The sequence below is a fragment of the Macadamia integrifolia genome, chromosome 13, assembly GCF_013358625.1.
Source record: "Macadamia integrifolia cultivar HAES 741 chromosome 13, SCU_Mint_v3, whole genome shotgun sequence".
Taxonomy (NCBI): Eukaryota; Viridiplantae; Streptophyta; class Magnoliopsida; order Proteales; family Proteaceae; genus Macadamia; species Macadamia integrifolia.
Genome location: NC_056569.1, coordinates 26,669,064 through 26,692,124, shown reverse-complemented (window position 1 = coordinate 26,692,124; position 23,061 = coordinate 26,669,064). Strand labels below are relative to the sequence as shown.

Genomic DNA, 23,061 nt, shown 5'->3' with positions numbered 1-23,061 from the left:
TAATAAGTAAACTGTGTCAAGTATACTCTTATCATTCTTCTTCTTTCCAAATCAAAGAACCGTGTAGGCAGCTGCATTTTCCTCGCCCTCCCCCACTGCCTTCCGGTCTCCGTCACCATCAACCAGGGAAATATTGCCTTGAAGAGGGTAGTTGAATCCATAGCAAATGGAGATTCTCATGTTCCGTTCAGAGATAGCAAGCTAACCATGCTTCTGCAGATAATTTTTTTCCCATTGTGATTGATACATGGTTTTGTGAGGACCAGCGAGTATGGTTTATACTTTAGTGAGACCACTCGGTGCCCATCTTTTTTTTTTTTTTCCTTGTCCTAGGACTCTTCTGAGTATCATAATCAAAAATCTTGATGATATTGTGCGCAAGTCCTGATCCCAAGAAGATCCACAAGACCATCTCCACTCTGGAATATGGGGCAAAGGCTAAGTGCATCGTGCGTGGCTTTGCTACACCAACCGAGGACAAGACTGGTGCTGAGGATTCCAGTTCTGCTGTGGTTTTAGGTTCACGGATTGCGGTCATGGACCAATTCATTTTGAAGCTACAAATGGAGAACAAGCTTAAGGAGAAAGGGCGCAATGAAGCCCAGAAAGAACTCTTGAGAAAAGAAGAAATTGCTGCTCTGAGGGCTAAACTGGAGGCAATTGAAGGGAGGGGTTTCTGGAGCAAGTGAAGAAGAAATCAACTTGAAAGTCAATGAGAACCCAAATTCTGAAACTTGAGTTGGAGAAGAGGTTGCAGGAGTGCCACCAGAAGGCAAATGAGTTTGTTGAATTGGGAAGGAGGAGAATGGAAGAGAAAATATTGCAATAGCAGCAGGAGGTTCAGATGCTGAGGCAGTGGTTGGAAGAAATTGAAACTGCACTTAACAGCTCAACAGATAAGAGCGGTGACAAGAACAGGTTACCAAACCTGGATGGAAGCAGGTCGGTGTTGGCCGAGTAGGCGAAGAAAGGGTAAGCATTCACCATGAGATACGACCCAGTCTCCTGCAGAAATTCCAGCATTGGTTTGATGACTGGTTCGATTAGCTCATGTTTGAAGTAAGGGTGTCAATAGGTGTGGTTTGGTTCGGTTCGGTTCGATTTTGATTCAGTTCTAAATGATGATAAGGTGGACCATAACCAAATCGAGAACCGATTCGGTTCCATATTTAGATACTCAAACCGATTCAATTCGGTCGGTTCAGTTTTGGTTTCGATTTCAATTCGGTTTTAATATGCAGTTTTAATTCGGTTTTATACCTCGATTTTAATTCGATTATGAAAACGGTTCCACTTTTGAACCATGACTGTGATGGATCAAAGACCATAAGGGGCTCAAATTATGGGCCTCGTGACCATTGCTAACTCCAAAATTATCTTAGCTTGTAAATATGTGATGATAAATTGCAAAAAACACTTACCACATAGGGGGAAAAAAGAAGAAGAAGAAGAAGAAGAGCTTGCAAAAAACACTATTGAATGATAAGAGCAATTCGGTTCAATTTCAGTTCGAACTGACGGTTCTAACACCCTAAACTGAAACCAAGCCGAACTGAATAGCATACTCATATATTCAAATCGAATTTGAACTAAATAAATTCGGTTCGATTTCGGTTTGAAATTGACACCCTTAGTTTGAAGGATCCCGCGGAAAATGGGTATGAATTCTGGAGAGCACTGAGGGCTATGGGTGATGACACCTTAACAGAAGAATCAAGTTTGTATTTGACTAGCGCGGCCTGAAGCAGCCTCAAACATAGTCACCATACAGATCAAGGTGTTTTTGGGATTGACTGTGTTTTAGATAAAAAGGTAAAAATGTCAATTCAAATCCTCACTTAACATAGACTGATGGTAAAGGATAATTTGATATTTATGAAGGGGTGCGTCTCCAATAGTGGCCTTCTCTAAGGGGTGGCGTTATAAATTACCTTTTTGGCTCTCTCCATCTTCGTACCGCTTAATTTTGTCTTTTGGGCATTAATCTGTTTCACTGCTATCGCGTGATCCTCTTGCCCGGAAGTCTCCGGCATTAAAAACTTATTATACTTTATGCCCGGAAGGCTCCAACATTAAAAATTTATTTTATTTTAGAGAAAATTGCATTGCCACCCCATGAACTTTGGTCTTTATTTAATGCCACCCCCTAGACTTTTCAAAACACCAAAGACATCCCCTGAAAATTTAAACAATTCTAAATTAGTCCCTGTCGTTTGCAGACCGTGTTAAGTGATAGAACTTCTGTTAGTTTTTTTCCAAAATGCCCAAAACACCCCCGTCTGTTGTGAGTGGACAATATTACCCTCCTTTTCCCTTCTTCTTCTAAACTCACACTATCTCACTCATATGACTAAGAACTCTAGGATTTTAGAATGCTTTGATCTTCAACCAAACTATACGAGTTTGGAGCGTTTGGAACATTCAAACGACAACAGATTTGATTATCATATTTAGAAAAGGTACAAAGGTGATTGAATAATGGGCAGCAATACTTAACTTGGCATTTCAGATGAATGCTTATTATGGTATACCTGGTTATCTTATGTAAAAAAAGGTATTTGGCTGGTGCATCGAGCAGGTGTTATGAACAGTACATGGCTATATGTCATCTTTGAAGATTGTATATTGTAAGTGAATTGAAATCAAACATGGAAAATCCTAAGGGTGTTCATTGGTTTGGTTTTGGTTTAAATCGTGCGGATCGGTTTGGTTCACATTTATTTGACTAAAACCATAACCACACTATTTACTAAACAGTTCTACTTTCTGCAACCGTGATCGTTTAGTAACGGTTTTGGTTTTCACGGTTTCTAAACGATGTCGGTTTCACAGTTTTAAACGGTTTTGGTTTATTCCATACGGTTTGTAAAATGGTTCACAATCGATTGTTATAACTTGTAACCATCTCTAAACTGAAGATCATAAGCTTATCAAAAAAAAATTGGTAACCACAAATAAGAGATTCTATATTAACGATGGTATGTCTTAATTTGATAATCTAGTGCTATTTCTTTGCATGGTCATTCTCCAACATTTAGAAGTAATATCATACAACATCCAAATCCAACCTTCTATAGCATAAAATATTAAAATGACAGGTGGTTCAGCCAAAGCACCCCATCTATGATAATATAATAACATAGTAACATATATGGATTACAAGTTCATGATCTAAAGCCTAAACTTGAACTAAATTGTAATAAATCATACCAAAGCATGATGGACACTTAATTTAATTGTTAATTGTTATACAGATTACTATCCCTTCTTTATTTAATTTTTATACGGATTAATCGGATCGATTTAAATGGTTTAAACGGTTTTAAATGGTTCGGCTTAAATGGTTTTAATTCAGTTTGAAACCAACGGGTTCCGTGGTTAAAACCGACCCGACCCGACCCATTTAGCAAATCGGCCTGAAACTTGAAACCATAACCGCACCATTTACTAAACGGTTTTGAGGTTTCAGTGTAAATGGATCGGTTCGATTTCGGTTACAAATTCACATCCTTAGAAAATCCTAGTCTAATGGATATCCTTACCTCATCCTGGAGAGGGAAAATATTTCTACTCTCTAGTTAAAAATTACATTAGAGTTGCAGATAACAAAATAAGATGCAGAATTAAACAATGAAAGCCTTGAGAAGATTGCAAATTAGTGAACCCAAGACCCAAATTGTATTTTTTTTTTAGTATAAGGTTTCAAGAGTCTGAGGAATCCCAAAAGTCAAAACAGAAGTTTCTGAGTACAATCGTGAAAACAGAAAAAAGAAGATGAGAACTTAGAACACTTTCAAGTCTCTACAATAAACACAATTAGCCCACACGTGGATGATATCATTCATTGACCAGCTTGAGATAAACATTGCAGGCTTCACAGCAGCTCTGGGATGATTTCATTCTTCAAAGGTTGTTAAGTGAGAATGATCTAGGGTTTGCAAGGTGGAAAAACAAATTCTCTATAAAGTTAGATGAGAGGGTGAGAACCTTTTCCAGAGAGCTCTAAACGTGTGCAAGCTGGAAGACTTATAATCACCAGAGGGTTGGAGTAGAAATTTCGTCGGATAGTTGCAGATCGCCGGAGCCCTAAGGTTCTCCTTCCACCAAAACTCACGATTTGATGATGGGTCATGTTGAAAATGCCTAAAGGGTAAAATAAATATTTTACTTATGAGTGTAAGTTAGATGTTTGAGATTAGGGTATAATATTCTTTCACCATATAAACTTACAGTTAGACTAAAGGCATGGATGTGTTTGTGATTTTTAAAGTTAGTGGCGATGTTCAAGTCATTTACAAAAACATTGAGAATGGCATTGAATAAAGACTAAAGTTTAGACAATGCAAGTCAAATGCAAAACGCCAAGGAAATCGTCAAAATTTAGAAATAGACATCTAATTCGTGGAAGCTGCCTGATCCTTTCCAAATTCCGTAGTGGAAGTGGAACCCACGTTTTTTTTTTCTTCACAATCTCTGATTCGTGGAGCTGCCTGATACATTTTATCTTTGAATAAAATTCGGATACTAAGAAGAAATCTCTGTTTAACATCTCTGCAAATTCAACTATTGCAACTGCAGATTCATGGCGGAACTGACTGAGGGAGCATCATCATCCTTCTCTGCCTCTTCTTCATCTGGATCTTCCAAATTTGATGTGTTCCTTAACTTTAGGGGTAAAGACACTCGCAAAAACTTCACTGGTTTCCTTCACAAAGCTTTGAAAAACAGCGGAATCAGTGACTTTATTGATTGTGAAAAATTGTGGGTCGGAGAAGCCATTGCCCCAGCCCTCCATAGAGCGATCCAGGGATCCAAAATCTTTATCCCTGTCTTCTCCAAAGGCTACGCCTCTAGCAAATGGTGCCTCATGGAGCTTTCTCACATGCTTCATTGCCATGAATCCAATGGTCAAATCATCATGCCCATATTCTTTGACGTTGAGCCATCGCATGTTCGAAATCAGTCTGGAAGTTTTGAAGTACCATTTCGGGAACATGAGAAGAATTTTGAGCCACAAATTGTAGAGAGTTGGAGGGAAGCTTTGAGAATGGCAGGGGATCTGAAGGGATGGGTTCTCAAGGAAGACACTGATGGGTGAGTTTCAAATCTCATAAACTTTGTTCTAAAGGTAATTTCATTATAATTTCTTCAACGGATTATTTGTTTATTTCATTCCCATTACTAGGTCATTACACTTCCATCCTTCCTACTTATACTTCTCTCTCTCTCTCTCTCTCTCTCTCTCTCTCTCCCCCCCCCTCCCCGGAAAAAAATCGTCTGCAATTCCGATCTCGTACAATTTCGTGAAATACCACCTTCAGGGGTGGCACGTGTATTGATACCAATGCAATGGTCCGGATCTGATTTAAATGCCTCTTCATTGATTTAATGTTTTATTAGTTATACCAGATCTGAACCATTGTATTGGTATCAATACACGTGTCACCGCCTGAAGGTGGTATTGCACGGAATTGTACGAGATCGGAATTGCAGACGATTTCAACCCCCCTCCCCCTACTTTTAGGGTTGAATCGTCTGCAATTCCGATCTCGTACAATTCCGTGCAATACCACCTTCAGACGGTGACATGTGTATTGATACCAATACAATGGTTCAGATCTGGTACAACTAATAAAACATTAAATCAGTGAAGAGACATTTAAATCAGATCTGGACCATTGCATTGGTATCAATACACGTGTCACCCCCTGAAGGTGGTATTTTACGGAATTGTACGAGATTGGAATTGCAGACGATTTTTTTCCCTACTTTTAAATCAAAAGCCACCCAACCTACTTCGTATACAATAATGCATATTTTAAAATTTTTACTCGTGCTAATTGTTGTTGTGATCTTTCTTATGAAATGATTACAGGGATCAAGCAGATCTAGTTGAATTAGTTGTCAAAAGGGTTCTGCGTGAATTGATCAGTAACACCCACTTGGCTGAATGTAAATACCCTATCGGAATAGATTCTCATGTAAATGATTTGGTATCTTTGTTAAATATTGGTTCCAATGATGTTCAGTTCGTGGGAATATGTGGTTCCGGTGGTATTGGGAAGACATCTATTGCCAAGGCTCTCTATAATCGCACACTTTTGAGCTTCAATAGACATAGTTTTCTTTCAGATGTTAGAGAACAAGCAATGCAATTTATGGGTCTTGCAACTTTGCAGAAGCGTCTTCTTAAAGATATTTTCAAAGCAGATTTTGACATAACTGATTCTCATAGAGGAAAAAAATTGATAGAACAAATGCTTTGTACAGAAAATGTTCTTCTTGTTCTCGATGATGTCGACAATCAAGATCAGGTAAATGCTTTGGCTAGTGAAATTAGTTGGTTTGGTCATGGAAGTAGGGTCATAATTACAACCAGAGATGAACATATTCTGAATGTGGCTAAAGTTGAGGGAGATAAAATATACTGGCCTCAAGTTCTACATTGTAAACAATTTCTTAAACTATTTAGTTTGCATGCCTTTTCAAGGGATCAACCTCCAGAAGATTATATGCAACTTTCACATGATGTGGCATGCTATTCGGGAGGGTTGCCTCTCACTCTAGAGGTGTTGGGGTCTTATCTATCGGACATATGCAGCAAAGAAGTGTGGGAAAGTACATTACAAGAATTGAAAGAAATTCCTCATGAAAAAGTCCAACGAAGGTTAAAGATAAGCTATGATAATTTAAATAGTTATCATAAAGCATTATTTCTTGATGCTGCATGCTTTTTCATTGGATGGGAGAAAGAAACTGTAATTTCCATATGGGAGGCTTGTGGCTATCATCCTAAATCTGCAATGGACAAACTAATTAAAAGGTCCCTTCTAAAATTTGAAGATAACTTGTTGAAGATGCATGATCAGATCCGAGACATGGGAAGAAACATTGTCTTAGAAGAAAACCCTATGGAGCCGGGTAGGCGTAGCAGGTTATGGTCTCATGGTGAAATCTTGGAAGTATTAGAAGAAAAAAAGGTAAGACGTAGACCCATCTCTCTCTCTCTCTCTCTCTCTCTCTACATTTACTATGACACTCCAAATGATACAGATGCATGCTTATCACTACCTTTTTTTCTTCTTTTTTAGGTTTCTGGTGTCCACTGATTTCCATTCACTTGAGTTATTTTCTATTGTAGGGAACTGATATGATAAAAGGCATGATGCTTCCCTATGCCTTTCCACCTATTATTTTACATAGTGAACACTTTGAGATGATGCACAATCTAAGATACCTCAACATTCGTGAAGCGAAATACATGGGAGATATTTCGCACCTTTCTTCTGGGTTAAGATGGTTCAAGTGGTTCGGTTGCCCTTGGGATATTTTACCAACCAACTTTTACCATAAGAGTCTAGTTTATCTTGACCTTTCGGGGAGCAAGATTAGACAAGCCTGGAATGTGAGGCCTCAAGATGAAAATAAGGTATAGTATTTGCTTTTTATTTTCTTATTTGATTATTAATTTATATATATATATATGTGTGTGTGTGTGTGTGTGTGTGTGTGTTTGTTTTCTCGTCGTTTGACAGAGGTTTGAAAAGTTGATATATATATATATATATAAATATGTATGTGTGTGTGTGTGTTTGTTTTCTCTTCGTTTGACAGAGGTTCGAAAAGTTGAAAGTTCTCAATCTTAGGCGATGTCTATATCTATCTGAGTGCCCAGACTTTTCATGGTTTCCTTGCTTAGAGCGATTGGATCTTGAGAGCTGCAATTCCTTGTATAAGTTAGATGAGTCCATCGGGAACTTGAGTTCTCTCAAAGAGCTTGATCTACAATTTTGCAGCTCACTCAAGAAGTTACCTGAGTCCATTGCTAATCTAAAATCTTTGGTTGAACTCCAAATGAATAATGTTTCAAGAATTGAAGATTTTCCTGATGGTGTTGGACTATTAGAGAAGCTTGAGGTATTAGATGCTAAGGATTGCCATGATCTAGTGAAGCTACCAAGATCAGTGGGAAGAATGAGGTGTTTGCGTGAAATTCACCTAAATGGAACCCAAATTTCAAAATTGCCTTATGATTTTTCAATGCTCTTGAATTTAGAGAAGTTGGAAATGTCCGAGAGACTTCAATTCCTCCCGGCAGATCTGTCACACTTGAAAAACTTGAAGCAATTAAATCTTCGTGGATGCAATAAGTTGGAATACCTCCCAGAGCTTCCCTCAAGCTTAGTAATACTTTGCTGTGAACTAAGTGGAAATCAAGGTTGGGAACAAGGATTTTACATTTATGGGACAACTACAGACCTTGAATTCTTAGTACGATACCCTCAATTTAGTGTTTATGCATAATACATGTTATCAATATATTTTTTTAACAAATTCTTTATGCAAAAGTATTTAAAAAAATGTTTCCTATCCATTTATGTGTGTATCTTTAACGTATCTTAGTGTATCTCTGATACGATACGATACCCTCCGATACGTATCTTAATTTTGACCGACCCTTTCGACGACCCTTTCCTGTCCTTTCCTCTGATGTGCAGGGAACACTTTTACCATATAGGTCACAGAGAAATGCATATTCCTTGATTGCTAATGATGGGATCGATTATAAGGGGTTGATTTTGTGCCTTGTTTTGGAATTTTCCCCCGACTTTGTGGATAATCTGCGATTGAAACAGGGTCAGTTTCTAATCTTGGATTTTCACATTTCTGCTTCTATCCGCCAAAAAGATAAAACAACCAGGTGTCTCCATACGCTGAGAATTGAGGACGTCAGGGTTACGAGTCATCAACATATAATCATCATTCACCGTTTTAAAGGCTTTGAATGGTTTGGGATTCCGTTGAGAGGAAAAGATTCTATTGAAAATTTATCTATTCATAAACCTGAGTTACATATCTTTCCTAAATGGAATTACAAATCGTTTAGATACTACTCTTATCCTATAGTCAAGTTGGGGGAGATCTTGTTCGAGAACAGGGATCCTGACCAGCAAAAGCATAATGATCAACATTCAATTGGTATGATGGTAGCAGATTTCTTCAATTGCTCATATGTTGAGGATGATGGTCGAGTGTCTTCTCTTAAATCGAGCTCGTCATGTGCACAAGTGGAGTCTGAAGGAGCAAATTTTGTAAATAGACAAGAGGAGGAGGAGGGAGTGTTGATGAGTGCTAGTAACTACGAAGGACCTCATCTTGATGATAAGGACGAGGAGGCATCATGTGTAGTAGCGACATCAAAAGAAAAGGGTACAACATCTTCCTCTGATGATACTGAAGAAGAAGAGGAGAGGAATAACTCAAAAGAAGATTGGTCCTATGTCAGCGATGATGGAACATGTCCAGGAACAGAGTCTGAAGGATCAAATTATGTTCCTAAAAAAGAGGAGGGGAAAAAGGAAGTGTTGATAAGGGCTAGTAACTACAAGGGAGCTTGTCATGATGATGAGGACGGTAAGGCATCATATGTAGTGACATTAAAGGAAAAGAGGAAACATCTCCCTCTGACAATACGGAAGAAGAGGAGAATAATAAGATTTCTTGAGTTGTTTAGAACTCGACTCTGTTTCTTAAAGTAGTGGGGGAAGTAGATGAGATGCTGGGGCCGAGGAAGAAAGCTCGTCTACATTACAACAATGATGAGGCATCAGGTACTTATCTTGATATTCAACTGTAGATATTTTTAAATTTTTTTTTTCTCTTTTGGGGGGAGGTGTTTGAAATATATAGTAGATTACCAATTCTGATGGTGCGAATAGTATCATATTCTCTTCTGTTGCTGATGCTTCGAGGAGAGGTCCTCATTCTCCCAATAGAAAAGGAGGTGGGGGAAATTTATACTTCTCATGCAATTGGCTTTTTTTTTATAGCAGTAAACTTGTTAGCTTTTCTTGGTTGGGACTTAGGACCGAAGGTTGCAGTTGGGCCAGGTTAAGGTATGACCAGGACTGTTGGGGGACCTAGCAAGCTAAGTCTAAGCTCCAGTCAATTTAATGGAGAGTGGAGAGCGAACTGGAGCAGTAAGAAAAGAGTGCATATGAGGAACCTGGGACTGTAAAAAAGGAAAAAAGAGCAACCCAGTGCACTCCCGCTACTGCGAGGTCTGGGACTGTAAAAAATAGTGGTATATATATTCCCATTTCTACCAATTTGTCATTGATTGGATTTGGTCATCCCAGGTTCATTCCCTAAGTTTTCATCCCAAAAGAAATGGGCTGCCCTCCAATTCTAAGTATTATGTGTTCAGGAAACAAGAGAAGTCCTTTTGGACTAATTATTAGGCTATCAAAGGCCAAGAAAATTGGGTGCTTCACATATTTGAAGGCCATCTATCAATCTGCTAATCATATAGAAATTATACTATTTGTGTGTATGTGTGTGAGAGAGAGAGAGATGACCCAGTCTGGATTTGACGTCCAAAAAGCATGGCTATAGTCTTATCTACAAGAGATGACCCTTTTTTGTCTTGACAACGATCAGTCTCTTTCTGGAAGTTACACTAACAGTTCACATGGCCAACAATCAAACCAAAACTTTGAAGGTTGATTATAAATCAGCTCAATCACCGGGAGAGAATGGTCCTAGATCAGTCTTTACAAACAATGCATCAGAATATTTGAACACTCTAATTAGTTTAATCTCTGACCTAGGATATATCTCCAAGGAGCTGTTGGGTTAACTATTGTGAAGTGATTTACTCATACTCTACTGCTTGCATGATAGTTGGCCTGTCAATAGACCAGTTTTAAAAGTATGCCAAAGTGAGGCCCTAGAGGTTCCATTGGCATTCACATATTGATCACAATAATACCAACAAACACAAACTTGCAATTGACCTGATCACCAATCCAAAATTATTGAGTCGGGATCCTCTCCCTGTTTCCACACACCCTCCAATACTGCCATCCTAACCACCATGATTGGAAAACTTCCATCAGTTTTCTTTCCCCCTTCCCTTCTACTTTACTAATTGAATTTAAGGAAGCAAGATAACAGTCCAAGTCTAAGTTCCTTGAGATTGCATCAAGTCTGGAAGATGGGTTGGATTCTTCACCAGAACTAATTGGTTTTCAACTTCTGATTTGGTGTTTGTAATCCCTGCTTTATCTCTGTCAAGGCCACCAGAACTGTGATGTGTTCAGATTGTGGACAAACCACCTTTGTTTCGATACCTACATTTTCGTAATTAGGCAGCAAAGTGATAGAAGTATATGGTAGCCTGTGTCATCCGAAAGTGTTAGGTGCACTGACCTCCTTATGACCCCCTGGAGGGGGTATCATTAGCATTCAGTTCATAGCTTCATATAAGCATATTGTGTTGTCTTATAGGAATATTTAGAGATGCAGATAGAGTTGTGTATTAATTAATCGGGACATTCCTAATAGCTACTAAATTGAGGGAAAGTGAAAGCAATATTTGTGCTAAGCATGAATCTCTTTCTATCTAAGGAGATCTGCATGAACTATTGACAGATTTTTTATATCAAGACTTACAGTCTCAGGGAAGCTATTACCACCAAATGAAAACAGGGTTATTGTCTTTTACAACTAAACGCATACTGAAATTGTTGTTTCATGCATGTTTTTTTATAATTTTTAAAGAAAATTTACAGATATAATTTTTTAATTGTAGGCATTTTGGGAATTGGGAAGTATCCTCCCCCCCTTCCTCTTTGATGGATACATTGCGAAGTATCCTTCAGGAATAAATGTTTCGTACTAGCTTCCATTTTGGGGAATCAATTCTGAACTCTTTGTTACTCGAGTAAGATCTACAAACCATCGTCTTGTTCGTTAGATTTTTCTTATAGTTGATATTTGAGTTCACTCGCAGATGTGCTTTAGGACATATATTTCAGGTTCAGGATTAATCTTTTGTGGAGGCAGGATCTTCTGTTACTCTAAATTTCTGACTTATGAATACTTATCTTCTGTTGCACCCATCAGACATTGCAATTTTATCTGGAGTCCATAATCTGGTTGTCTGTTTCTTGAAGAGGCTATGCAGAAAAGATGATGGTAAGGGATTGCAAACATGGAATTGTTAAGACTTCCTGCATGGTTTCTCCACTAATGAATTCTCATTGTTCTGGTTATGTAGACATAAATGTGGGTGTAGCTGGATTTTGCACAGGCATTGCTTAAGTTTTCCAGGTATTTGCAAGCTCAATCCATGGAGTTGGCTGTATGTATACCAAACATATCAGCCTTATTGTGTCATAATTTCCTTACATAGTCTGTATGTTTGTTGATGTCTAATCAGCATGGCTGCCACAAATTTCTTAGGTGCTGCTTTCATCTGTGAATATATGCATGCAGTCCTTCTTTGTATGCACTTAGCTGACATGTGACTTAACGTCAGAGTTTTTTCTACTTGGTGCGTTTCCATTGACTTATTACTGTTTTTTATGCAGGAGCACCACAGGCCCTTCTTCAGAGTTGCCTCACCTTTGGGGTCTTCTCTTTTATTATCAAAGGGCTGAATAAGCACCAATCGGCACTGGCAAATCCACTCTCAATGAGCAAGAGTAGCTACACACACAATGTTCTTCCTCCCTTTATGCTCCTGTTGCCCAGTGATATAAGAGAAGGCTTCTTTTAATTTTGGAAATCCTTAAAACAAGCCAAGAAGGGTGCATCCACCAGCTAGAAATTTCGGATGTTCGCCTTTTCCGGGGGCAAAAGAATCTCAGGTGTGCCTTGATGAACATCTCTCTAGACATTTTTTGAAGTGGTTGTACCATCTACACTTTCATCGGTTGGATTGGGAGGCTGAAGCCTGCAGGTATTTATGCCAACACATTGACAATGGGGATTGAGTTCAGCCCTATCCAACAGTTTAAAAACTTGATCGCACGATGCTCATCTATGATATGAAATGTTGCCCTTTTTAAATTGAGTGGGGAATGTGGAACATTATTGTAGCTTGTAAGCTGAATAATGAAAATTGGCTTTTTCTTTCATTGTATACCATTGAATCAAAAATCCAATTACGGGCTTGTAATGTTCTTGGATCATTCAATTGTTAAAAAGAGTCCGTAATTCATGGAACTTAGATTACATTTTAAAGCATGATTCGTTTGGATATGATTCCGGAATTGTGAATATTATCCTCCAATAGTTTTAAACCACATCCCTGTTTAAAAACTCCTCTTTGAGGAAGAGTTCCATGGCCACTTCAAATAAAAAAAAATTGGTTCCCTTTGATTTTCATTAATAAATTATAAACCTTTGCCAAGTACTACTAAGCTTCATGATATGGTCACACTCCAAAGCTTCATAATGGTCACTGTAGACCTTTCACAGTGATGCAACCTCAACCATCAAGAAATCCAAGAAGCTTTGAATAAAATAAATGATAATTCATTAGTAAGAAAGGTAACAGAGAACAATGAAAGAAGGCCTGGCTAATACCAATAGAAGGAAGGTGGTACTCACCATTGGCTACTTTGCATTCAGCTGCAGGATAACTTTCCTCTCCATACTATTGCATATGGATACATTGCAGGCAGCTTCTTGTTGCATGGTAGTCATGTACATGGAACCTTAAAAATATAATAGAAGTTGAATTATCGTTTTCACCAAACCAACCAATTAGTAACGGATCCAGAACTATTCATTTCCGGCACATCCTTCCCTATTAAGACATAAAGGAAGATATCTGAACCTATTAAGACTCTCATATAGGTTGGCTGAGAAGTATCCATATGAATTGCAATCACTAGGCAAAACTAGGAGATGTACAAAAACTGCAGTTCAATTGAAGTGTCATGAACATGAAAAGTACTACAAGGAAGTAACCCTTTTTTTCTTCTTTATAAACACGGAAAAATGAATAGCATATTCAACCTTTTCTGCAGTTTCAAAACCAGCTTTTTATATTAAAGTTACATGGAATTATGGACAATTGAAAAGGATTAAGAAAACAGGACAAGGGAAAATTTACTTAAAGAGTCCAAATTGGCTGCAACGAGCAGTGAGGTGTAGTGAGCATCCCATGATTGGGGTGGTTCGGCCATACATCCCAGCCATTGGATGCTCACTGCACCTCAGCACCTCACTGCAGACAATTTTGACGCCCCATGTTTATTTGAAGGTATCCCTTGGTTTCAAGTTTCAAAACAAAATTAATTCTTACCCTGGTTTTCAAAAGAATGTTAAAGTGCAGTTGAATATCCACTTCAATGGTTCTTCATCAAAATTAAATTACTATTTCAGAAACATAAATAAATCTGAAGGGGCCGTCCAAAAACGGGGTTTCTTCTTCTATGGCGGTCTTGTCTTCTCATATGCAAGATGAGCTAGTGATTGATGAGCAATGTAGACCGAAATTTCGCCTCTCTCGATGATAATTTTCATTAGCTAGTTGGTGCTTCCCTGCTGATGGCAATGCCGAAGGTGGGGGAGTTGATTAGCTATCTTTGTTTGTATTTATGGATTTCTCTTATCTGTCTTTATTTACTCTATTTTATTCTTTTTCTTTTAATACAAGTGACCTTTTACCCAAAAAAAAAAAAAAAAACTAGGCATTCCAATTGGGATTGGCAAACCTATTTCACTGTTCAAATTCAAATCCCAAGTTCATTGCCAAAGTTTAGGCCCTAAAAGAACTGTACTCTTCCAATTCTAAGGCACCGTTTAACAACGTTCCGTTTTTGCCATTTCTGTGTCCAGAAACAGCAGAAACAACCTAAAAAGCGTTTGATAAAGTTGTTCCGTTTCACCTGTTTCTAGAAACATAAATCAAAATTTATGCTTATTTACAATTTTGGAAATGACTTTGACGAAATAAGTCAGACTTGTTTCGTCATTTCTAGAAACGGATTTGGACGCTAACAATTATAAGAAGCCCGATAAAAATCCAGCAAACCCAAACACAAGTGAAAGAAAAACCACTGAAGACAGTAGCAGCGGCCAAAGTTGCAGCGGAGATGACGATCCTCATCCACCACTGAAGGCCATCTTCCTCCTTCCCCCCTTTCACTCTGATCCTCATCCTCCTCTCTTCTATAACCTCCACCACCGAAACAACAGAAACTCCAAAACCAGTGAAAGAAAGCCATTGCTGCGTACTCCTGAAGGAATTTCGCCCCAACACCTGAGGGCTTCGAAGGGAATCGATCATCTTCTTCCTCATGTAAACACATTTGGTTCGTCTTTCTTCAAGAAAATTTTCATCTAGGGTTTGTGGATGCAGGAAATCGTTTCCTTCTCTAACTTGACTTCTGTGCCTTGATTTGGCTTCTGTATCTCAAACCGTCCATTGATGAGCTCCATTAATGACTTACTTTGGATTATTTTCCCTGCAACTGTTGTTGAATATGATGGGTTCAAGTTTATTGGGTCGTTGTGTGCTTTCTTCATATGGGTTTCGAGGAATTTGCTTTACTAGTAATAGAGATGAATAGAACAAATGGGTTGATCTGTATTTGACATTTATCTGTTTGTATCGATGCTCCATGAGTGAAAGTTGTTCTGAATTGCAGGTCACTAATGTTTTTCTTCAACTGTTACAATGAATTGATGAACTAATTTGGAGTAATCGATTACAATGAATTGATGAACTAATTTCTTATTGTGCCAAATTTGTGATTCCAAGCATAAAAATCATATTTTATCTTGTTAAAAAACGATCCAAGAAACAGGTATATCAAACACCCAAAAATCCGTTTATGTTCCTAGAAACGTGAAAAATCGTTTTGGCTGTTTCTAGATACGAAAACGGCAGAAACGTTGTGAAACGGTGCCTAAGTATTGTGAACAAATCAATTCAGTGCCGATCAGTGGAACCATTTTGTTGGTAACAGATAAGTGGAAACATGGTGGACTGCAATAGTGAAGTTGGTCTTACTAAGACTGTGTTTGTTAGCCAAGAGAAGAAAAGAGAAAAAAATACAAAAATTGTACAATTTTCTTTGTTTAAGAAATTCTTATTGTGTTTGATATGTCCTGATCCAAGAGAAGATTTTTTATTTGAATTTCAAAATTCATCTTAGGAATGGTAAAGTTTTCTATTGTATCAATTTTTTTTTTAGTGTTTTCTTGTATTTTAAGCAGATTTTTTTTTTGAATAAAAAAAAACTTCATCAATCCTAAGGTGAATTTTGAAATTTAAAAAGAAAAAAAAAAGAATCTTTTCCTGGTTTAAGATATACCAAACACAATGAAAATTTCTTAAACCAAAAAAATAGTATAATTTTTTTACTTTTTTTCTTTTCTTCTCTTGAATACCAAACACAACCTTAAAACGTAAGAAAATAAAAAACCCTTTCTTTTCTTTTCTTCTATTGATTGCCAAACGTATGTAAGTTTTTTTTTTAATTTTTTTCTAGATTCTTTTTCAAACACGGTCCAAAAGAATGTCGACGTGACTGAGATAATGGGAGCTGTGGAGGAAGCCTGTCATAGGCAGCAAAGAAGGTTGAAATGATTGCTCTTCGTGTCCTTGTGAGATCATGTCTCATTCCATTGAATGTGTTCAGGATACTAGTGAAGGGGGAAAAAAATCGTCTGCAATTCTGATCTCGTACAATTCCGTGCAATACCACCTTCAGGGGGTGACACGTGTATTGATACCAATGCAATGATCTAGATTTGATTTAAATGCCTCTTCACTGATTTAATATTTTATTAGTTGTACCAGATCTGGACCATTGTATTGGTATCAATACACGTGTCACCGTCTAAAGGTGGTTTTGCACGGAATTGTACGAGATCGGAATTGCAGACGATTTCAACCCAGTGAAGGGCCTTTGCGTCAGACTAGCCAAAAGGCCCTGTACAAATAAGTAGAGGTTTTGGGTCTAAAGTCAGCACGTTCATACTGCTTTATGTGAATTCCACCCATTTCAAGCTTTTTGGAGGAACCGGATCCCCATAGTGAATGCCTCATTCATACAAAAGGGTATTGTCATAGAAACCCTAATTCAGAAAAGCAGATCTCATCGATGACCGACCTCAAAGGTCAGGTGTTTCCCTTTCCATGGTGAAACCAATGCGTCTTTGCAATTTCTTATTCTTGGAAGCTGTCTCACGCTTTCCTCTTGGAATCTATTTGGACAGCAAGAGAGCTCTTAGCACATTCAAGCAGGATATATTATATTAAAAGGAAGCTCCTTTTAACATCTCTGCTACTCCAACTATTGCAACTGCAGCTTCATGGCTGATCAACTGACTCAGGCATTCTCCTCCTCCTCCTCCTCTGCCTTTTCATTTGGATCTTCCAATTTCGAAGTGTTTCTTAACTTCAGGGGTGAAGACACTCGCAAAAACTTCACTGGTTTCCTTCACAAAGCTCTGAAAGATAGTGGAATCAATGACTTTATTGATAGTGAAAAATTGTGGGTCGGAGAAGCCATAGGCCCAGCCCTCCTTAGAGCGATCCAGGGATCCAAAATCTCAATCCCTGTCTTCTCCAAAGGTTACGCCTCTAGCAAATGGTGCCTCCTGGAACTTTCTCAGATACTTCTTTGCCACACATCCAATGGACAAATGGTCCTGCCCATATTCTTCGATGTTGAGCCAACGGATGTTCGAAATCAGACTGAAAGTTTTGAAGGACCATTTCGGGAACATGAGAAGAATTTTAAGCCACATATTGTAGAGAGTTGGAGGGAAGCTTTGAGAATGATAGGGAATCTAAAGGGATGGGTTCTAAAGGAAGACGCAAATGGGTGAGTCTCAATCTCATAAACTTTGTTCTAAAGGCTATCTCATTACCATGTCTTAATCTTTTAAGGGGTTATTTGTTTATTTCATTCCCATTACTACTTCATTCCACTTCAATCCTTTGCCACTTTCCCCTCACTCCACTCCTGCTACTATATAGTTTGATTCGTAAGCTTTTATAATAAATTCAATCAAATTACTTGCATTGTCAAAAATTAAATATTGTCAATACTTTTTTTTTTACCTATTATTTTTTAGAATGAATTTTGCTGACCATGGTGAATGGGACCTATGAAAACAAATAATTTCAAGAGGGAAAAACTTGGTGCAATGTTGGATTAGAGATATCCTGTGGATCAACCATTTTCATAATTATGTGCAACATCAATAGCTGATTTTGTTTCAAACCGTTCCCCTTGTATCTCAAGTGGTTCAAGATTTTTCAAGAAATAAGACATTTCAAGCCCATTTTGACATTCTATCTAGGATCGTCTACATTGCTAGAAGCCCAAGTTGTTTAGGTTAATTGGACGGATTCAATTTTCCTCTTGTGATGTAGAATATCCAATAACTAAGTCATTTACTGTTAGAGTGAACTAGTAACTTAGATTGTCCTCATGCCTGTTATCACTTATCACTCCAATGATATTTTGGTTTAGGTTAAAGGTTACACATATGACCTAAATCAAAAGCCACCACACTTGACTTTATATACAAGGATGCATATTTCAAATTTTTACTTGTGCTAAAATTTCATTAGTGTGTATTCTTGATTGCATTCCATTCTGTCAGATACTTGAAATTACTCTTTTTGCTTGGTATTTTCATTGTTGTTGTGATTTTATCTGTGAAATGATTGCAGGGATCAAGCAGAGCTAGTTGAATTAGTTGTCAAAAGGGTTTTGGGTGAATTGATCAGTAGCACCCACTTGGCTGAATGTAAATACCTTATTGGAATAGATTCTCATGTAAATCATCTGTTATCTATATTAAATATTGCTTCCAATGATGTTCAGTTCGTGGGAATCTGTGGTTTTGGTGGCATTGGAAAGACAACTATTGCCAAGGCCCTCTACAATCACATCTTTCCTAACTTCAAGAGACATAGTTTTCTTTCTGACATTAGAGAACAAGCAACACGATGCATGGGTCTAGCAACTTTGCAGAAGCGTCTTCTTAAAGATATCTTCAAAGCAGACATTGACATAGCCGATTATCACAGAGGAAAAACAATGATAAAAGAAAGACTTTGTAAAGAAAATGTTCTTCTTGTTCTTGATGATGTGGACAACCAAGAACAGTTAAGTGCTTTGGCTAGTGAATTGAATTGGTTTGGTCAAGGAAGTAGGGTCATAATAACAACCAGAGATGAACATATTCTGAATGTGGCTAAAGTTGATGGAAATAAAATATATTGGCCTCAAGTTTTGAATTGTATGCAATCGCTTCAACTCTTTAGTTTGCATGCCTTTTCAAGGGACCAACCTCCGGAAGATTATATGCAACTTTCACATGATGTGGCATGCTATTCGGGAGGATTGCCTTTAACTCTAGAGGTGTTGGGGTCTTACCTATCGGACATAAGCAACAAAGAAGTGTGGGAAAGTACATTACTAAAATTAAAAGAAATTCCTCATGAAAAAGTCCAGAGAAGGTTGAAGATAAGCTATGATAATCTAGAAGATGATTATCAGAAAGCCATATTTCTTGATGCTACATGCTTTTTCATTGGATGGCAGAAAGAAACTTTAATTTTCATATGGGAAGCTTGTGGTTATTATCCTAAATCATCAATATATAGACTAATTAAAAGGTCTTTTCTAAGATTTGAAGGTAACTTCTTGAGGATGCATGATCAAATACGAGATATGGGAAGGAAAATTGTCTTAGAAGAAAGCCTTATGGAGCCGGGTAAGCGTAGTAGGTTATGGTCTCATGGCGAAATCTTAGAAGTATTAGAAGGATACAAGGTAAGACTTAAAACTATGCTTCACTTTCTTCTCTATCTGTGTAATTCAATTTCGAGATTATAATAAATAATACATGACTTTCAAGCACAAAATGTATATAATGCATTAATGCTCTATACATTTTAAGTTCTTTTGGCTAGTGATTTGAACGCACTCCATTGTCTTTACGATAAAAGGCATGATGCTTCCCTCTGCCTTACCACCTATTAATTTAGGTAGTGAACACTTTGAGATGATGCACAATCTAAGATATCTCGACATTAGTCTAGCTAACTTCACGGGAGATTTTTCGCGCCTTCCTTTTGGGTTAATATGGTTCAAGTGGTTTGGCTGCCCTTGGGGTACTATTCTACAAACCAATTTTTATCATAAGAGACTACTTTATCTCGACCTATCAGAGAGTGACATTATACATGCATGGAATATCGAGCCTCAAGATGAAAATAAGGTATAGTATTTGTTTTTTTTCTTTCCTCATTCGATTCTTAAGTTTTGGATGGTATGGCAAAAATATGCATGTATGTTTTTTCTTCGTTTGACAGAGGTTTCAGAAGTTGAAAGTTCTCAATCTTAGCCAATGTCAATATCTATCTAAATCCCCACACTTTTCATGGTTTCGTTACTTGGAGCAATTGGATCTTGGATACTGCACTTCCTTGGATAAGTTAGACGACTCCATTGGGCAGTTGAGTCAGCTCAAAATTCTTATTCTATGCATGTGTCAACAAATGAAGGAGTTGCCTGAGTCCATTGGTGATCTGAAATCTCTAGTCAAACTTGACTTGTCATCACTAAAAAGAATGAAAGAACTCCCAGACAGCATTTCCAAGCTGAGTTCTCTCAAAGAGCTTGATCTCCAATTTTGCAAGTCACTCAAGAAGTTGCCCGATTCCATCGGTGATCTAAAATCTCTAGTCAAGCTTAACTTGTCATCGATAAAAATAATGAAAGAACTCCCAGACAAAATTTCGAGGCTGAATTCTCTCAAAGTGCTTGATCTCCGATTTTGCGAGTCGCTCAAGAAGTTGCCCAAGTCCATTGGTGATCTAAAATCTTTGGTTGAACTCCAACTGCATGTTGTTTCAGGAATTGAGGAATTGCCAGATGGAGTTGGACTATTAGAGAAGCTTGAGGTATTAGATGTTGGGTATTGCGATAAACTAGCAAAGCTACCAATATCAATGGGGAGAATGAAATGTTTGCGTAGCATTAGCTTGATGTTAACCAAAATTTCAAAATTACCTGATGATTTTTCATTGCTCTCGAATTTAGAGGAGTTTATAATGTACAAGGGGATTCAATCCCTCCCAACAGATCTGTCACACTTGAGAAACTTGAAGAAATTAAGTCTTACAAGATGCGATAAGTTGGAATACCTCCCAGAGCTTCCCTCAGGCTTAGTTGTACTTCGTTGCGAACAGTGTTTTTCATTGGTAGGACTACCAGATTTGTCAAGGCTGAAATTTTTAACAACATTAGAACTTTTGGATTGCGAAAAGCTGGAGGAGATTCAAGGTCTTGAGGGAACAGAATCCTTGAAAAAATTGGATGCGCGGGGATCCTATATTTTGACATATACTCCAAGGAAAATACATGGCCAGGTCCTTCACTGTCTTGTTTTAATTCTACTCTAGTTGGAACTATTAGAAACTGCAATTAGTTTATTTCTTTGATGATTGATGTGTCCTTTCCTTTCCTCTATTTTGCAGGGAACACTATTACCCTGCATGTCACAGAAAACCAGATTTTCCTTGACTGTTGATGATGGCATCTATGATAAGGGGTTGATGCTATGCATTGTTTTGGAATTTCCCTCCGACTTCGTGGACCAGGGTCTGCCTCTAACCTTCAATTTTATTATTGTCACTTCTATCCACCAAAAAGATAAAACAATCAGGTGTGTTCATACACTGAGAATTGAGGATGTCAAGTTTACTACTCATCGACATATAATCTACATTCATCATTTCAAAGGCTTTGATTGGTTTGGGATTCCACTGCAAGGAAAAGATGCTATTGAAAATTTTAGTATTTCTCCTTGTCTAGATTACAATTTTAGACGCTATCCTACAGTCAAAATGGTGGAGATCTTGTTTGAGAACCGGGAACCTGATCAGCAAAGGCCTAATGATCAATATTCGATTGCCATGATGGTAGCAGATTTCTTCAATTGGTCATATGTCGATGATCATGGTGGAGTAACTTCTCTTAACCAGAGCTTTACATGTTTGTCACGAGGGGACATTGAAGGATCAAATTCTGCTCCTAAAGAAGAGGAGGGGGAAGAGGGAGTGTTGAGGAGGGCTAGTAATTACAAGGAAGCTTGTCTTGCTGAAGAGATTGGATTTTTGTTGTTGGTCTTAGAGGAGGATGAGGAGAAAGAGAAGTGGCCACGGCCACCGAGGCCGAGGAAGAGAGCTCGTCTACATTAGAACAATGATGAGGCATCAAGTCCTTCTCCTGACATTCAACAGTAGAGTTTTTCCTTCATCCTTATTCTCTGAATAGAAAAGGAGGTTAGGGGGAAATCTGACTTCTCATGCAATTTTTTTTTCCATGGTTAGGACTTAGGTGGAGAGCTAACTGAAGCAGTATGATAAGACTAAATGAGGAAGCTGGGACTGATGGAGATACTGTTATATATATTCCCATTACTAGTAATTTTCCGTCAATTGGATTTGGCCATCCCAGGTTCTTTCTGAAGTTTTGACCCCCAAAAGAACAGGGCTCCCCTCCAATTCTATGTATTCCGTGTTCGGGAAACTAGTTAAGTCCTTTTGAACTAAATATTAGGCTAAAGCCAAGAAGATTGGGGTGCACCACATAATTGAAGGCCATCCTATCAATCGGCTGACCTTTGCTTGTTCCTGCTAATATAGAAATCTCTCTCTCTCTCTCTCACACACACACACACACACACACATATACATACATAACAGCCTTTGGGCTGACTATGACAGTCAGGATTTTATGGCTAAAAGACTTGGCTATGGTCGTATACTCATATCCACAGGAGACTACCTGTTTTTGTCTTGACAACTATCAGTCTGTTTTTATAAATTGCAGTAACAGCTCTTGCGCCAAGAGATCAAACAAAAACTTTATTGTAAATCAGCTCAACCACCAGGAGAGTGGTTGTGGATCAATCCTTACAAACCATGCATCAGAATACAAACCCTTAATCAGTTTGATCTCCGACCTGGGATATCTCCAAGGAGCTGTTGGCTTTAAATGTTGTAGAAATAATTTTCTCTTAATCTACTACTGATTTCATGATGGTTGGCCTGTCAATAGATCACCAAGTATTGGGAGCTAGAGTGAGGCCTTAGAGGGGTCCATTGGCATTCACTTATTCACCACAATACAACAAACATATACTTGCAATTGATGTCATAACCAATCCATTTGTCTTTAGATCATATATAAATTAAGGATCACCTGTCCATATATTTTTGCACTTGCT

General features: G+C 38.0%; 2 protein-coding genes and 1 long non-coding RNA gene across 3 annotated transcripts; all 3 read left to right on the top strand.

Moving 5' to 3' along the window:
- The first annotated feature begins 4,482 nt into the window (after positions 1–4,482).
- On the top strand, positions 4,483–22,472 carry LOC122059523 (disease resistance protein RPV1-like). The gene is made up of 6 exons (XM_042622349.1): positions 4,483–5,094; positions 5,876–6,980; positions 7,142–7,160; positions 19,775–20,046; positions 20,141–21,199; positions 21,308–22,472. The coding sequence occupies exons 1-6, from the start codon at positions 4,583–4,585 to the stop codon at positions 22,028–22,030; spliced, it is 3,690 nt and encodes a 1,229-aa protein (XP_042478283.1). The 5' UTR covers positions 4,483–4,582; the 3' UTR covers positions 22,031–22,472.
- LOC122059525 lies at positions 8,476–12,928 on the top strand. Its single transcript, XR_006134072.1, has 5 exons — positions 8,476–9,611; positions 11,594–11,725; positions 11,908–11,979; positions 12,062–12,114; positions 12,375–12,928. It is a non-coding gene; the product is annotated as an uncharacterized LOC122059525 (long non-coding RNA).
- On the top strand, positions 16,772–19,685 carry LOC122059524 (disease resistance protein L6-like). Its single transcript, XM_042622350.1, has 2 exons — positions 16,772–17,633; positions 18,491–19,685. The coding sequence occupies exons 1-2, from the start codon at positions 17,119–17,121 to the stop codon at positions 19,659–19,661; spliced, it is 1,686 nt and encodes a 561-aa protein (XP_042478284.1). The 5' UTR covers positions 16,772–17,118; the 3' UTR covers positions 19,662–19,685.
- Positions 22,473–23,061: the final 589 nt, after the last annotated feature.

Excerpts from the sequence above, each read along its gene's own strand:
- LOC122059524 (XM_042622350.1), top strand. The coding sequence starts at position 17,119 with ATGGCTGATCAACTGACTCAGGCATTCTCCTCCTCCTCCTCCTCTGCC. Across the intron at positions 17,634-18,490 it reads CTAAAGGAAGACGCAAATGG|GGATCAAGCAGAGCTAGTTG; the intron begins GTGAGTCTCAAT and ends AAATGATTGCAG.
- LOC122059523 (XM_042622349.1), top strand. The coding sequence starts at position 4,583 with ATGGCGGAACTGACTGAGGGAGCATCATCATCCTTCTCTGCCTCTTCT. Across the intron at positions 5,095-5,875 it reads CTCAAGGAAGACACTGATGG|GGATCAAGCAGATCTAGTTG; the intron begins GTGAGTTTCAAA and ends AAATGATTACAG. Across the intron at positions 21,200-21,307 it reads CAAGGAAAATACATGGCCAG|GGAACACTATTACCCTGCAT; the intron begins GTCCTTCACTGT and ends TCTATTTTGCAG.